Source organism: Musca domestica, unplaced genomic scaffold (genome assembly GCF_030504385.1).
Source record: "Musca domestica strain aabys unplaced genomic scaffold, Musca_domestica.polishedcontigs.V.1.1 32, whole genome shotgun sequence".
Taxonomy (NCBI): Eukaryota; Metazoa; Arthropoda; class Insecta; order Diptera; family Muscidae; genus Musca; species Musca domestica.
In genome coordinates this window covers 1,987,795-2,002,732 of record NW_026712311.1, presented here as the reverse complement: position 1 = coordinate 2,002,732, position 14,938 = coordinate 1,987,795, and the positions used below count along the sequence as shown (strand labels likewise).

Here is a 14,938-nt window from a genome sequence, read left to right as displayed (position 1 = left end):
ATTTTCTATGGATGGAGCACGAGACCTGTACGCTAAGGCTAGGAGACCTTTTACAGTTTCTCTATTCCCAAGAGACCTTTTCCAGGTTTTTAGTATACAGTAGACCCCACCCATGTCCTCTATGGGGAGAACACCTTCCCAGAAAATAAAAGAAATATTATTTTTCCTAAATTTTGTCCAGAATTTATTTCATGTCCAATTCATCATTGCCTTTGTCATCATCAACTGGCTTGAAAGGCCACAAAGTATTTTTTAACTTGCGGAACGTTAGCCGATCTGGGGGTACCTTCTATTTGATCGTTGATATCAGCGGTGCCTTCAATAATATAATCTCCCTCATCGTCCTCGTCGTCCTCCTCCAAATTGTTATCAACTTCGGTATTACCATTACTTTGTTGTGGCCCATAATTGTCGTTGTAATTGATGTTAATGTTGGTGTTGGAGTTATTGGGATCCTCCTCCCCCTCCTCATCCTCTTCGCCATCATATTCATATTGTTGGTTCTGAGAAATGTCTTGCAATTGTTCGACCAAATCATTTTGTACCAAAAATAGTACCTCCTTGTTTGACTCGGTGTCATAGTCGGTCAGGGGTTGGAGTACGGGTATGGGGCGCGAGCTGGAATCCGATCTACCGGGCGCTCCAGGCATTCCAGGTAGGCCACCAGCACCAGGACTGCTATTGCCAGGACTTGCAGGTCTGCCGTTTATGGTGTTGACACGTACCACTTTGGTGCTATTGGTTCTGGGTGGTTTGATGCGTTTCGTCCCTCTCGTGCCGTCGTAGTAGTAATGATCGCCATGATAGGTGTGGAGGTGACTTGCAGCCTGTAGACGGGTGTTGTCATTATTTTGATTGCCACCGCCAGTGTTGGCACCGCCTCCACCGCCGCCGCCACCACCTCCTCCTCCACCTCCACCGCCGGGACGCCAACCGCCACCACCTCCGCCACCGCCTCCACCTCCTCCTCCACCACCACCACCGGGACGCCAACCGCCACCACCACCACCGCCGCCTCCACCACCTCCTCCTCCACCACCTCCGCCTCCACCGCCACCTCCTCCGCCAGAGTTGTTGTTGTTATTATTGTTGTTATTGTTATTGTTGTTATTATTATTGCCACCACCTCCGCCAGAGTTGCCACCGCCTCCGCCACCACCTCCGCCGCCTCCACCACCACCTCCTCCGCCACCACCGCCTCCGGGAACTGGAATGGGAATAAAGATGGGTGGTTGTGGGAATGGTGCAGGTGCTGGAATAACAATCGGTGGACCATGACCATGACCGTGGCCATGGTCGTGATGATGATCGTGGTGATGATGATGATCCCCATGTGATGGTGGATATGGTGGAGGTATTATAATCGGTGGATGATGATGGCCATGATCATGGCTATGACCTGGAGGACCAACGGGACCTGGTAAACCTGGGGGTCCAGGATAACCCGGTCGACCAGGATGACCTTTTTCACCCTTTTCACCAGGCCTGCCTGGCTTGCCGGGCATACCGGGTGTACCAGGATAGCCGGTATCACCCTTGTCTCCCTTCCTACCGGGCACACCGGGTCGGCCGGGAATACCTGGGGGACCTGGTGGTCCTGGAGGGCCAGGCGGACAATTACAGTGGCCATGACCATGACCATGGGGTGGGAAATAAGGTGGAATGGGTTTGTAAACCACTTGTGGGGCCGGAGCCGGTGCAGGGCCCTCAATACGAATATGTCGGGGAGTGTCATAATTCTCATCATCATACTCCCTCCCTTTCTCCTGCATGGCCGAGACCAGGCTAAGGCTGAAACCTTTAAAAGAAAAAAAATCGAATTATATTCCAAAGGACCAAAATTACGTGATTCCCTCTACTTACATAGCACAATGAGGGCTATGCTCCGCTTCATGTTGCCAAACTAAGCTGTGAAACAACTAAACTACTGTCATCTCCATGACCTCGGTAGTTTATATAAGAAACTCAATGCCACACCGGATATTGGAACTTTCATTAGCTCGTCATTCAAAAATCCCCAGAAAATGTTTACACGATTTCACTTTCACTCATCGGGCCGTTAGAAATGTCAAAAGAATTGACATTTCTTTTGAGAAGACGGAACAAAATAAAGAAAGAAAAATTATATACATATCTCTATTGTCTACAAATGGCCAATTAATAAAGTTCACAGATGCGTGGATTTATTAAACAGTAGTTCTTCAACAACCAACAGAGGCGTGGATTTTTTAAAGAACATTTTTTCAACAACCAACAGAGGCCTGGATTTTTTAAAAAAATATTTTTTTCAACAAAAACAAGAGGCGTGGATTTTGTAAAAAATATTTTTTTTAACGAAAACCAGAGGCGTGGATTTTGTAAAAAATATTTTTTTTTAACGAAAACCAGAGGCGTGGATTTTGTAAAAAATATTTTTTAACGAAAACCAGAGGCGTGGATTTTGTAAAAAATATTTTTTAACGAAAACCAGAGGCGTGGATTTTGTAAAAAATATTTTTTTAACGAAAACCAGAGGCGTGGATTTTGTAAAAAAAATTTTTAACAAAAACCAGAGGCGTGGATTTTGTAAAAAATATTTTTCAACAACCAATAGAGCCATAGATTTTTTTAAAAATATTTTTCAACAACCAATAGAGCCATAGATTTTTTTGAAAATATTTTTTCAACAACCAACAGAGGCCTGGATTTTTTTAAAAAATATTTTTTCAACAACCAACAGAGGCCTGGATTTTTTTAAAAAATATTTTTTCAACAACCAACAGATTTTTTAAAAAATAATTTTCAACAACCACCAGTGGCGTGGATTTTTTAAAAAATATTTTTTCAACAACCACAGAGGCCAGGATTTTTTAAAATAATATTTTTTCAACAACCACAGAGGCCTGGATTTTTTAAAAAATATTTTTTCAAAGAAAACCTGGGGCGTGGATTTTTTAAAGAATATTTTTTTCGACAACCAACAGAGGCGTGGATTTTTTAAAGAATATTTTTTCGACAACCAACAGAGGCGTGGATTTTTTAAAAAATATTTTTTTGACAACCAATAGAGGCGTGGATTTTTTAAAGAATATTTTTTTCGACAACCCACAGAGGCGTGGATTTTTTAAAAAATATTTTTTTGACAACCAAGAGAGGCGTGGATTTTTTAAAGAATATTTTTTTCGACAACCCACAGAGGCGTGGATTTTTTAAAAAATATTTTTTTGACAACCAAGAGAGGCGTGGATTTTTTAAAGAATATTTTTTTCGACAACTCACAGAGGCGTGGATTTTTTAAAAAATATTTTTTTGACAACCAAGAGAGGCGTGGATTTTTTAAAGAATATTTTTTTCGACAACCCACAGAGGCGTGGATTTTTTAAAAAATATTTTTTTGACAACCAAGAGAGGCGTGGATTTTTTAAAGAATATTTTTTTTGACAACCCACAGAGGCGTGGATTTTTTAAAGAATATATTTTTTGACAACCCGCAGAGGCGTGGATTTTTTAAAAAAATATTTTTTTCGACAACCAAGAGAGGCGTGGATTTTTTAAATAATATTTTTTTTCAACAACCATCCAAGGCGTGGATTTTTTAAAGAATATTTTTTTTGACAACCAACAGAGGCGTGTATTTTTTTAAATACTATTTTTTCAACAACCAACAGAGGCGTGGTTTTGTTTAAATACTATTTTTTCAACAACCAACAGAGGCGTGGATTTTTTTAAATACTATTTTTTCAACAACCAACAGAGGCGTGGATTTTTTAAATACTATTTTTTCAACAACCAACAGAGGCGTGGATTTTTTAAATACTATTTTTTCAACAACCAACATAGGCGTGGATTTTTTAAATACTATTTTTTCAACAACCAACAGAGGCGTGGATTTTTTAAATACTATTTTTTCAACAACCAACAGAGGCGTGGATTTTTTAAATACTATTTTTTCAACAACCAACAGAGGCGTGGATTTTTTAAATACTATTTTTTTAACAACCAACCACGAGAGAATATTAAGATATGATTCTCTCTACTTACATAGCACAATGAGGGCTATCCTCCGCTTCATGTTGCCAAACTAAGCTGCGAAAAAATGAACTATTGTCATTTATATGCTCCGGTGGTTTATATAGGAAACTAAACACCACACCGGATATTGGAACTTTCCTTCGATGGCGATTCAAAAATCCACAAAAAAGATTACCAGATTTAACTTTTACTCATCGGCCCTTTTGAAATGTCAATAGAGTTGGCATTTTGTTCAAGGAAACAGAACAATAAAAGTACAATTATATATATTTTTTATTGTCTAAATATGGTCATATAAAAAAATTAGAGAGGCGTGGTTTTTTTGAAACAAAAAAAAAAAAATAATAAATTAATAAATAAATAAGCACCAACAGCAACAATATTTTTCCAACAACCAAAAATGTTGAATAACACTGTGCGACAAATTTATTTATTTTTTTTATAAAGGGGAAGTCCAGGAAATTATAAAAACAGAACCAGAAAAAGAAGACAAAACACATGTATGAAAGTTTACATTGAAAAGTAATCAAAATAGAGAATAAATTTCCCTCCTCTCCCACACTTTTGGAAATTGTCGGATTAAGATTACTCGGAATCTGTACATTTTAGGTATGTGGCGTCTTCTGCAATATTGCAGATAAAAATACGGAGAATATTTTAGTCGAAAATATTAATTCCCAAGCGAGCCAAAAAAGGGGTCTATTTGGCCTTTGTTTAAAATATGGTAAAGAACTTATTTTAAATGGGATCGTAACAAGTAAAAATATTCTACAAAATAATTGGCCAGATAATTCTACTATAGCCCCTAGAAGACATAAGAAGCTTAAATCTTACCTAAACGCCAGGAATTCATATAAATTATTAACGCATTTTATGGTTAAATCCATACGTTTTGTGAGTTTGTGGAAAGGTCTCTAATAAAGTATCACTTTAGAAAAATGACGTCAAAGACAAAAATATTCTTCATTAAATTTTACTATAAGCCGAAGAAAATAATCCTCTGTTTCCACTGTATACCAAAAATATATCTGCATCAATGTTCAAAAAAAGAAAAAAAAAAACGGAAAATTTTCCCTTAATTTTTTTGATCAATTTTTTCTCGATCTCTTTTCGAGTTGAGGCCTAAAAGTAACTTAAAATTTCGTTTTTAAGAGGAAGTTGTCAAAAGAAGAAATGTTCTACACAAAATTTCACTATAAATCTCGGAATAAACTATATATCTAGGTACTATAGTTTTTGTGGAAAATATATTCCAAATGTATGCAATAAAATTGGAAATTATGTCTTTGCTTTTTTACAAATCAAATCTGGGTCAAAATCTCCCTTTATACTTCATTTTATGGTGAAAGTATTAAGGGAAGAATTATTCTAGATCAAATTTCATTGTGAGTCTCTGAAGACGTCCAATGTCTAAGTCTTACCTAAACACCAGTAGTACTTATATATTTTAAGAATATTTTAGGGTTAAAGCCATACGCCTTGGGAGTTTGTGCAAAAGTCTCAAATAAAGCATAATTTTGGAAGGATGACATTAAGGCCAAAAATATTCTCCATCAAATTTTACTATAAGTCACTGAAGAAAAAAAACTCTATTTCCACTTTTTTTTTTTAAATAAATGTTCCCACAAAAAAAACTTAAAAAAATTTCCCTATTTATTTATTTATTTTTTCTTTTTTTATTGATTAATTTTTTTCTCGAACTTTTTTCCGAGTTGAGGCCTGAAAGTAACATAAAATTGCGTTGTAGGCGGATGTTGTCAAAAGAAGAAATATTCTAGACAAAATTCTACTATAAATCTCAGAACAAACCATATATCTAGGTACGATAGTTTCTATGAAAATTATGTTCGAAATGTATAGGCCAAAAGTTAAAATTATGTGTTTGCTTTCTTTACTCTTACTTTAACACGTATCCAACCCGTGTCAAAATCTCCCTTTATACTTCATTTTATGGTGGAAGTATTAAAGGAAGAATTATTCTAGATCAAATTTTATTATGAGTCTCTGAAGAAAAGAAATTTGTATACTTAATATGCAACATAAAAAAATAGAATAACGTTTTGTTAATATAATTATGTTTATTTCTAAAAAATCTACCATTTCTTCTCAATTTGCTGCAAATTTTCTAAAAATTTCACTCAACAATAGTTGGTCTGGAATGGGGTAAATGCCAAGTTAACTTGGTAGTACTCGTTTTTAGATTAGAAACCCAAAGGAGTTTTCGGTTCTTAGGCCAAATATTGTTGGGGCCCTTACATAGTATTGACTATGCACAAAAGGATCCTTATATTTTGAGAGATATATTTCGCAACATTGATGATAGAGCTTTGGAATTTGATAGAGACATTTGGATTATATACCGAACCATTGGTACCGAAAATGGATCATGTCGGTCCACTTTTTTTGGATGGTTTCCTTGCAAGGATAATTCCGATTTCAAGTCCTTGGCCACGTTTTGGCCACTTTTTCAATTTAATTTCGTACATTTTTGCAATTTCGAGTTCATATCAGTCCACATTTTAGTACATCAGTTAACTAACAATTCCGCCTGATTCTAGTTTTTGCAAGGGTCTTGGCTATATTTTCAAAAAAAAATTGACTGAAAATTGTTATTTTGGATTTTTCTTTTTCTGATAACCGTTCGCCTATATTTTATGGAAAAAAATCTTTTAAGGGATTTCCTATGGAAAGAGATTGTAAGAGAGAAAGGGAGAGAGAGAGTGAAAGAGAGATAGAGAGCGGGAGCTAGAAAGAAGATCTTCCATATGTCTTCTACAGTTAGAAGAGGTTTCTGAGATCTTGTACAGCCTCTGGTCTCCCACATGCCTATAAGAGGTCTTCTTAGACCATAAGACCATTTACTGTTCATCTTTTTTATTCGGCCTTTTACTAAGAGCACTTTTGTACAGCCTCTGGTCTCCCACATGCCTATAAGAGGTCTTCTTAGACCATAAGACCATTTACAGTTCATCTTTTCTATTCGGACTTTTACTAAGAGCACTTTTCGCAGCTCGACTAATGCTAAAAGACCTTTAACAGTTCTTCCATGATTCGAAGACCTTTTACAGCTCTTCCGTAACTGGATGAACTTTTAAAGGTCTTCTATGGCCTAGACCTAGTAGACCTATTGCATCTCTTCTAGGGCCACAAGTTTTTCTACAGCTCCACAAAACTTCCACAAGTTTTCTATAGTTAGAAGAGGTTTCTGAGATCTTGTACAGCCTCTGGTCTCCCACATGCCTACAAGAGGTCTTCTTAGACCATAGCACCATTTACTGTTCATATATTATTTTCGGCCTTTTACTTAAAGCAATTTTTGCAGCTCGACTAATGCTAGAAAACTTTTAACAGTTCTTTCATGGTTCGAAGACCTTTTAAAGCTCCTCCATAACTGGGGGAACTTTGCAGGTCTTCTATGGCCTAGACCTAGTAGACCTTTTACATCTCTTCTGGGGCCCACAAGTCTTTTACAGTTCCACAAGGTTTCCCTAGAAAAAAAAAAGGTTTCTGAGATTTGTACAGCCTCTGGTCTTATATATGCCTATAGGAGGTCTTCTCAGACTATAAGACCAGTTACTGTTCATCTTTTCTATTCGTCGTTTTACTAAGAGCACTTTTTGCAGCTCAACAAATGCTAGAAAACTTTTAACAGATCTTCCATGGTTCGAAGACCTCTTAAAGCTCTTCCATAACTGAGTGAATTTTGCAGATCTTCTATGGCCAGTTGACCTATTACATTCCTTCCATGGCTAGACGACCTTTTCAAGCTCTCCTATAGACAAAAGACATTTTCTATGCGGGAGTACGTTTTACTGAAAGGCCCTTTTCAGCTTTTCTTTCGCTAGAAGACCTTTTACAGGGATCTTTCAAATCACATCTACGACCAGACCAGTCCTTTTAAAAATCTTCTATGACTAGAAGATCTTTTTCGGCTCTCCTATAGACAAAAGACATTTTCTATGGCTGGAGTACGTTTTACTGGTCTCCTAAGGCTAAAAGGCCCTTTTCATCTCTTCTTTGCCTAGGAGGTCTTTTACAGGTCTCCTTCGACCAGTAGACCTTTCACATTTCATTTTGGGTCAGAAGTCTTTTTACATCTCTTCAAGGGCCAGTAGACATTTTACCGCTCTTTATTAGCTACAAGACCCTTTCGAGCACTCCTTTGGCCAATATACATTTTCTATGGATGGAGCGCGTTTTACAGGTCTCCCAAGGCTAGGAGACCTTTCTAAAGCTCTTCTATTCCTGGGAGACCTCTCACATTTCATGTGGGACCAGAAGTCCTTTTACAACTCTTCTATGGCTTGACGAACTTTTTCAGCTCTTCTATGGCCAAAATAAATTTTCTATGGATGGAGCACTTTTTACAGGTCTCCCAAGGCTAGGAGATCTTTGAAAGCTCTTCTGTTCCTGGGAGACCTCTCACATTTCATGTGAGGCCAGAAGTCCTTTTAAAACTCTTCTATGGCTTGACGAACTTTTTCAGCTCTCCTATGGCCAAAATACATTTTCTGTGAATGGATCACGTTTTACAGGTCTCCAAAGTTAGAAGAGCTTTTACAGGTCTTTTTAACTCTTCTATGGCTAGAATACCTTTCTCGGTTATCCTATGGCCAAAATGCGTTTTCTATGGATGGAACACGTCTTACAAGACCTAGAAGACCTTTTGCAGCTCTTCTATTCCCAGGAGACCTTACACACTTTAGCTAGAGCCAGAAGTCCTTTTACAACTATTTCATGGCCAAAATACATTTTCTATAGCTGGAGCACATTTTACAGGTCTCTTAAGACAAGAAGGGCCTTTTCGGCTATATTTTGGCTAGAAGACCTTTTACAGTTTCTCTATTCCCAGGAGAACCTCCCAGGTTTTTTTAGCATACTTTAGACCCCACCTATGCCCTCCATGGGGAGAATACCTTCCCAATAAATAAAAAAAATACTATTTTTCCTAAATTTTGTCCAGAATTTATTTCATGTCCAATTCATCATTGCCTTAGTCAGCATCAACTGGCTTGAAAGGCCACAAAGTATTTTGTGCCTTGTGGAACGTAAGCCGATCTGGGGGTACCTTCAATTTGATCATTGGTATCTGAGGTGCCTTCAATGTTATCGTCCCCATCATAGCCCTCATCGTCCTCCTCCAAATTGTTACCCACTTCGGTATTGCCATTACTTTGTTGTGGCCCATAATTGTCGTTGTAATTGATGTTAATGTTGGTGTTGCTGTTGGAGTTGTTGGGATCCTCTTCCTCTTCCCCATCATCATCCTCGCCCTCATATTCATATTGTTGACTCTGGGAAATGTCTTGCAATTGTTCGACCAAATCGTTTTGTACCAAAAATAGCACCTCCTTGTTTGAGGAGCCGGCAGGCTTGTCCGAATCCTGTGGGGCGATGTTGTCTGGATAATACAATGCGGGATCATATTCGCCTTCGTTTTCATAGTCGGTCAGGGGTTGAAGTACGGCTATGGGGCGAGAGCTGGAATCCGATCTACCGGGTGCACCGGGCTCGCCAGGCATTCCAGGTTCACCACCAGCACCAGGACTGCTATTGCCAGGTCTTCCAGGCCTGCCGTTGCTGCTGTTGATGCGTACCACTTTGGTGCTATTGGTTCTGGCAGGTTGGACGCGAGTCGTACCCCTTGTGCCGTCGTAGTAGTGATGATCGCCGTGATAGGTGTGGAAATGACTTGCAGCCAAAAGGCGAGTGTTGTCATTGTTTTGATTGACGCCGGGACGCCAACCTCCGCCACCACCACCGCCGCCGCCACCTCCTCCTCCACCACCGCCTCTTCCACCGCCACCTCCTCCGCCCCAGTTGTTGTTATTATTATTGTTGTTATTGTTATTGTTGTTATTATTACTGGTACCGCCACCGCCAGTGTTGCCACCGCCTCCACCACCACCGCCGCCGCCTCCACCGCCTCCTCCACCACCACCACCGCCTCCGGGAACTGGAATGGGAATGAAGATGGGTGGTTGTGGGTATGGTGCAGGTGCTGGAATAACAATTGGTGGACCATGTCCATGTCCATGGCCATGATTGTGATGATGATCGTGGTGATGATGATGATCCTTGTGGGGTGGTGGATATGGTGGAGGTATTATAATGGGTGGATGATGATGATGACCATGACCATGGCTGTGACCTGGAGGACCAACGGGACCTGGTAAACCTGGGGGTCCAGGATAACCCGGTCGTCCATGATGACCTTTTTCACCCTTTTCACCAGGCCTTCCCGGCTTACCGGGCATACCGGGGGTACCAGGATAGCCGGTGTCACCCTTGTCTCCCTTTCTACCGGGCACACCGGGTCGGCCGGGAATACCTGGAGGACCTGGTGGTCCTGGAGGTCCAGGCGGACAATTACAATGGCCATGACCATGACCGTGGGGTGGGAAATAAGGTGGAATGGGTTTGTAAACCACTTGTGGGGCCGGAGCTGGACTGTCAAGATTTATAAGTCGGGGAGTGTCATCATACTCCCCATCACTCTCCTGCATGGCCGAGGCCAGGCCAAGGCTGAAACCTTTGAAAGAGAAAAAAAATAAATCAAATTATATTCCCAAGGACCAAAAACAAAGGGTGATTGCCTCTACTTACATAGCACAAAGAGGGCTATGCTCCGCTTCATGTTGCAAAACTAAGCTGTGAAACAACTGAACTACTGCCATCTCCATGGGCACGATAGTTTATATAGGAAACTCAATGCCACACCGGATATTGGAACTTTCTTTCGATGGCCATTCAAAAAAATCCGCAAAAAGCTTTACAAGATTTTACTTTTACTCATCGGGCCGTTAGAATTGTCCAAAAGAATTGGCATTTCTTTCGAGAAGTGGCGACAAAACAAAGAAGGAAAAATTATAAAAAAAATTGTATTGTCCACAAATGGCCAATAAACAAAATTCACTTTTATCGGAGATTATGTTCGCTGAATGGCATATTGTTATTGATCCGGCATTTGTATGACAATGGTAATAACTGTCATTTGCAAAGATCAACATCGAACGAAAACAGAGTTCATCTCTCTCTCTAGCTTTGAGCTGTGATGATAGATCATTGTTTGACGTTAAGCCTCCCCACTCTCTGTCGATTAGCATAAATCTCTGAATTATTGACAAATTCTATTGTCTCGGCATTGTGAGAACGTTTAATAGACCGCTGGGTTGCATAGAAAATATTTCGAATTTGAAAATGTTTTTGATTCTGATAGTTTTGTTATTGCGCACTACGAGTTAGTAACAAGAAATCTGCATATTTCGAGTTCTTCTGTACTCAGAGAACAAAGAAAGAAAGAAAGAAATTTGGAATTGAGCCTATGATGGCGTTCATGGCATTGCCAAAACTAAGAAATGTTTTAAAATATTCCATAAAATATCTACAAATTTTGTCCTCGAAATATACTTTGATTTTTTCCCTTTAAAGGTGTCAGCCTTAGCCTGGAATCGGTCATATAGGAGAGTGATGGGGGATTTGTCTTCGAAATATATATCTTTAAAAATATTCTAAAAATTTCCCGAATGTTGTAAAATCCCAAGTCCTTGGCGGTTTTGATCATTTGAAAACTAATCTGAAAATGTCTGCATTTGGGGCTCTAGGTGGTTTTAAAAAAATCTTAAAATACTCAAAATGTTTCTCCGATGGGTGTTGGAAAAAATATTTAAAAATTCAATTGGTTGGTATCGAACAGACCACAATTACTGCTCCGGGTGGACGTTGAGAGACGATTTTTGAAAAGTCTCCGTTTGAGTCTTCTCTTGGGATTTGAAAATATTTTCATGGAAAAATCTAGAATTATGGCTTAGATGTCCCATAAAAATATATCTAAAAACAAGTGAAAAAGCTGTAAATTCGGCCCAGCCGAAGCTGAATATCCTCCACCATTTAAAAAGCATTTGGAAATTTTCAAAAAAAAAAAAAAAAAATTAAAAAATAAATAAATAAAAAAAAAAATAAAAAAAAGTCTGCTAAAATCTTAAAAATACCGAATGTAGCCGCTATATTAGGGTCAATACAACGACGTGGACCTGCATAGGCAACTTTTGTCATAAACCATTTCAATATTCAAATGCGAAACTTAAATAAAAAAATTCGGTGAATAACGACCCTAAAATCATAAAAATGTCGAATATCGGGAGGTTCCCTTATGTGGGGTCAATACGAAGACCTGGACCTGCACATACAATTTTCTGCCATAGGCTGTAGTATCCATTACGAACTTCAAATACCAAATTTCAAACAATTTCGGTGAATTAAAAAAAAAATTAAAAAATAAATAAATAAAAAAAAATAAAAAAAAGTCTGCTAAAATCTTAAAAATACCGAATGTAGCCGCTATATTAGGGTCAATACGACGACGTGGACCTGCATAGGCAACTTTTGTCATAAACCATTTCAATTTTCAAATGCGAAACTTGAATAAAAAAATTCGGTGAATAACGACCCTAAAATCATAAAAATGCCGAATATCAGGAGGTTCCGTTATGTGGGGTCAATACGAAGACCTGGACCTGCACGGACAATTTTCTGTCATAGGCTGTAGTATTCATTACGAACTTCAAATACCAAATTTGAAACAATTTCGGTGAATAACGTCCCTAAAATTATAAAAATACCGAATATCGGGGGGTGCCGTAATATGGGGCCTATGGGAAGGCGTGGACCTACATGGCCCATTTTCAATACCAAAACATCTGCAGACATAATACACATTTGAGTTATATTTTATCAACCTACTTCATTTCGTTCGGAAGTTAGAGTGATTTCCACAGACGGACAGACGGATGGACATTGATAAATCGACGGCTGATATTTCGAGGTGTTACAAACGGAATGACAAACTTAATATACCCCCCATACTATGTTGGAGGGTATAAAAAAGTAAAATTAAATTAGTCGGCACCTCAGCCAATATTGTGTGATTTTAATGAAAGTATTGTGATGTGTGTAATTTGAAGATAATCGGACTCTTAAATCACATATTATAAGAGTACCTGATGGAGTGAACCGACATTGATGCAAATATTAGGAGTCGAAAATCGGATTATCCTTTTCCTTTCTGCGCAATAAAATATATATATATATATATATTTTTTTTTTTTTTTTGGAATTTTCGACCTTTTGTGGGGTTGGTACCAGAAGGAGAGGACCGATATTGCCCATCTTCAGGCTCGATCTAAGTTTGATAATAATAATGCAATGTACTAAGTTTGGACTAAATCGAAAACTTCCTTTGAGAGTGATCGTCCGCACCAGCCAGATGGACGGACGGATTGAGACCTCTAGATCGACTCCAAATATCCTGAAACAGATTTGCTCCAAAGAGACCCATGGTCTAAAACCTTAGTTTCGATGAAGCACATCCTGGACGTATCAAATGATATATACCATGTGTAGAGATGTGGCGGAGGGTATAGGAAGATATATATGGATAGGAAAGTATATATGGATCTTCCTATCTCGCCGAGCTGAAACGATCTAGCTATGTATATCCGTCCGTCCGTCTGTCCATGTTAATTTGTAATCACTCTACAGGTCGCAATTATGGGCCGATACTCACGAAATTGAAAATGGGGATGAGGCTAGATCCAGAATAGAAGCCTATTGCTTTCGGAGATGATCGCAAAATATTTAGGGGTTGAAATGGACCAAAATCTGAAAAATGTCCTGATTTTTCAGCAGTTATGAAGGTCACAAATAGAAACCAAAGGACAGGAAATCTCACATGCAGTTAGAGTTTAGGACAGCGGGTAGAATGGACCACTACTTTTGTGTGAAAAAATACCAACATTATTTACAGGCGATATCCGAAATACACAAATGGCGAACTTCTGCCTTTTTTATGCAAATTTCATTGACGAATATAGCCAAATATCGTAGACAAGCAAATCATATATATGAGTCTAAACTTGGAGATACAGAGGAGGCTCTTCCTTTTGGAGATGATCGCAAAATATTTAAAGGTTCAAATGAACCAGAAACAGAAAAAAAAATCAGTTCGTGTCAGTCCTTATTAGAACTGAAAATGGCCAATTTAATCAGATTGACAACCTGTTTTTAATCTAAACTTCATACATGGCACTAAATTTTCAGAATTTATATACTATACAAGTTTTTTCCTTTTTTCGAAAAGAATAATTGGAAAATGCTTGACTTTTACACTAAAAAGTCTTCAAAATCTTAAATTCTGGAGTTTACAGAGGAGGTGGCCCAATAGCGGCAAAATCCAATTTTTCTGTCCATAATTATTTCAACATATCCATATGTGCACCCTAGAAATATCTAGGGTGCACATATCGAAGGTCTAAACCCGACGTTTTGCGGGGTTACAAAATTTTTGGTACAATCAAACTTATGATACCCCCCTTCTCAACAATACAAATATTTATTTATTATATTATTAATAATTCTATTTTTTTTAAATTTTAGAAAATTAATAAATATTATTTATTTAAAAAAATCACCTCTCGAAACCGTTTACCATATTATAAATATTATATTTCTTCCATATACCTCCCATCCATCAATAAATCTCACCGAATAACATTTTAGATAATTTGTATTTATTTTAAATTTCATTCAACACATTATAATAATAGCTTCCATGTTTAAATACTCCTCAAATCAATGGACATTTAATGACCTTTTAAATATTACAACAACAACAGCAAACAAATAACAACAAAATCTGACACATGCTATCGATTAAATTCATTTCACTTTTATTGTTCCAAAGTTGTCGTCCATACGGTGACCGGCTCTCGGTCTGTCTCAATGGCTACCTATCATCCATACAACAAAAACTCTGTGTCCCATCAGATTTTTGGGTATTTTTCACATCAAAGCAGATTACTCTCCGGTCGATACACATCTTTGATTCTTCATAACTTCTTTTCGTTGCTGTTGTTTTTCAATTCTTTTG

At 38.2% G+C, this 14,938-nt stretch overlaps 1 protein-coding gene across 1 annotated transcript in view; it reads right to left on the bottom strand.

Annotated features, from left to right (window-relative positions):
• Positions 1 to 221: 221 nt before the first annotated feature.
• The window catches only part of LOC101900423 (collagen alpha-1(III) chain-like), an 18,697-nt gene continuing 3,980 nt past the window's right edge, over positions 222 to 14,938 (bottom strand). Inside the window, exons 3-6 of the mRNA XM_005180238.2 lie at positions 9,878 to 10,543; positions 9,020 to 9,820; positions 1,127 to 1,798; positions 222 to 1,060 (exon numbers count right to left, since the gene is read on the bottom strand). Of these exons, the coding sequence (XP_005180295.2) occupies positions 222 to 1,060; positions 1,127 to 1,798; positions 9,020 to 9,820; positions 9,878 to 10,543 (2,978 nt within the window). The remainder of the gene's footprint in view (positions 1,061 to 1,126; positions 1,799 to 9,019; positions 9,821 to 9,877; positions 10,544 to 14,938) is intronic.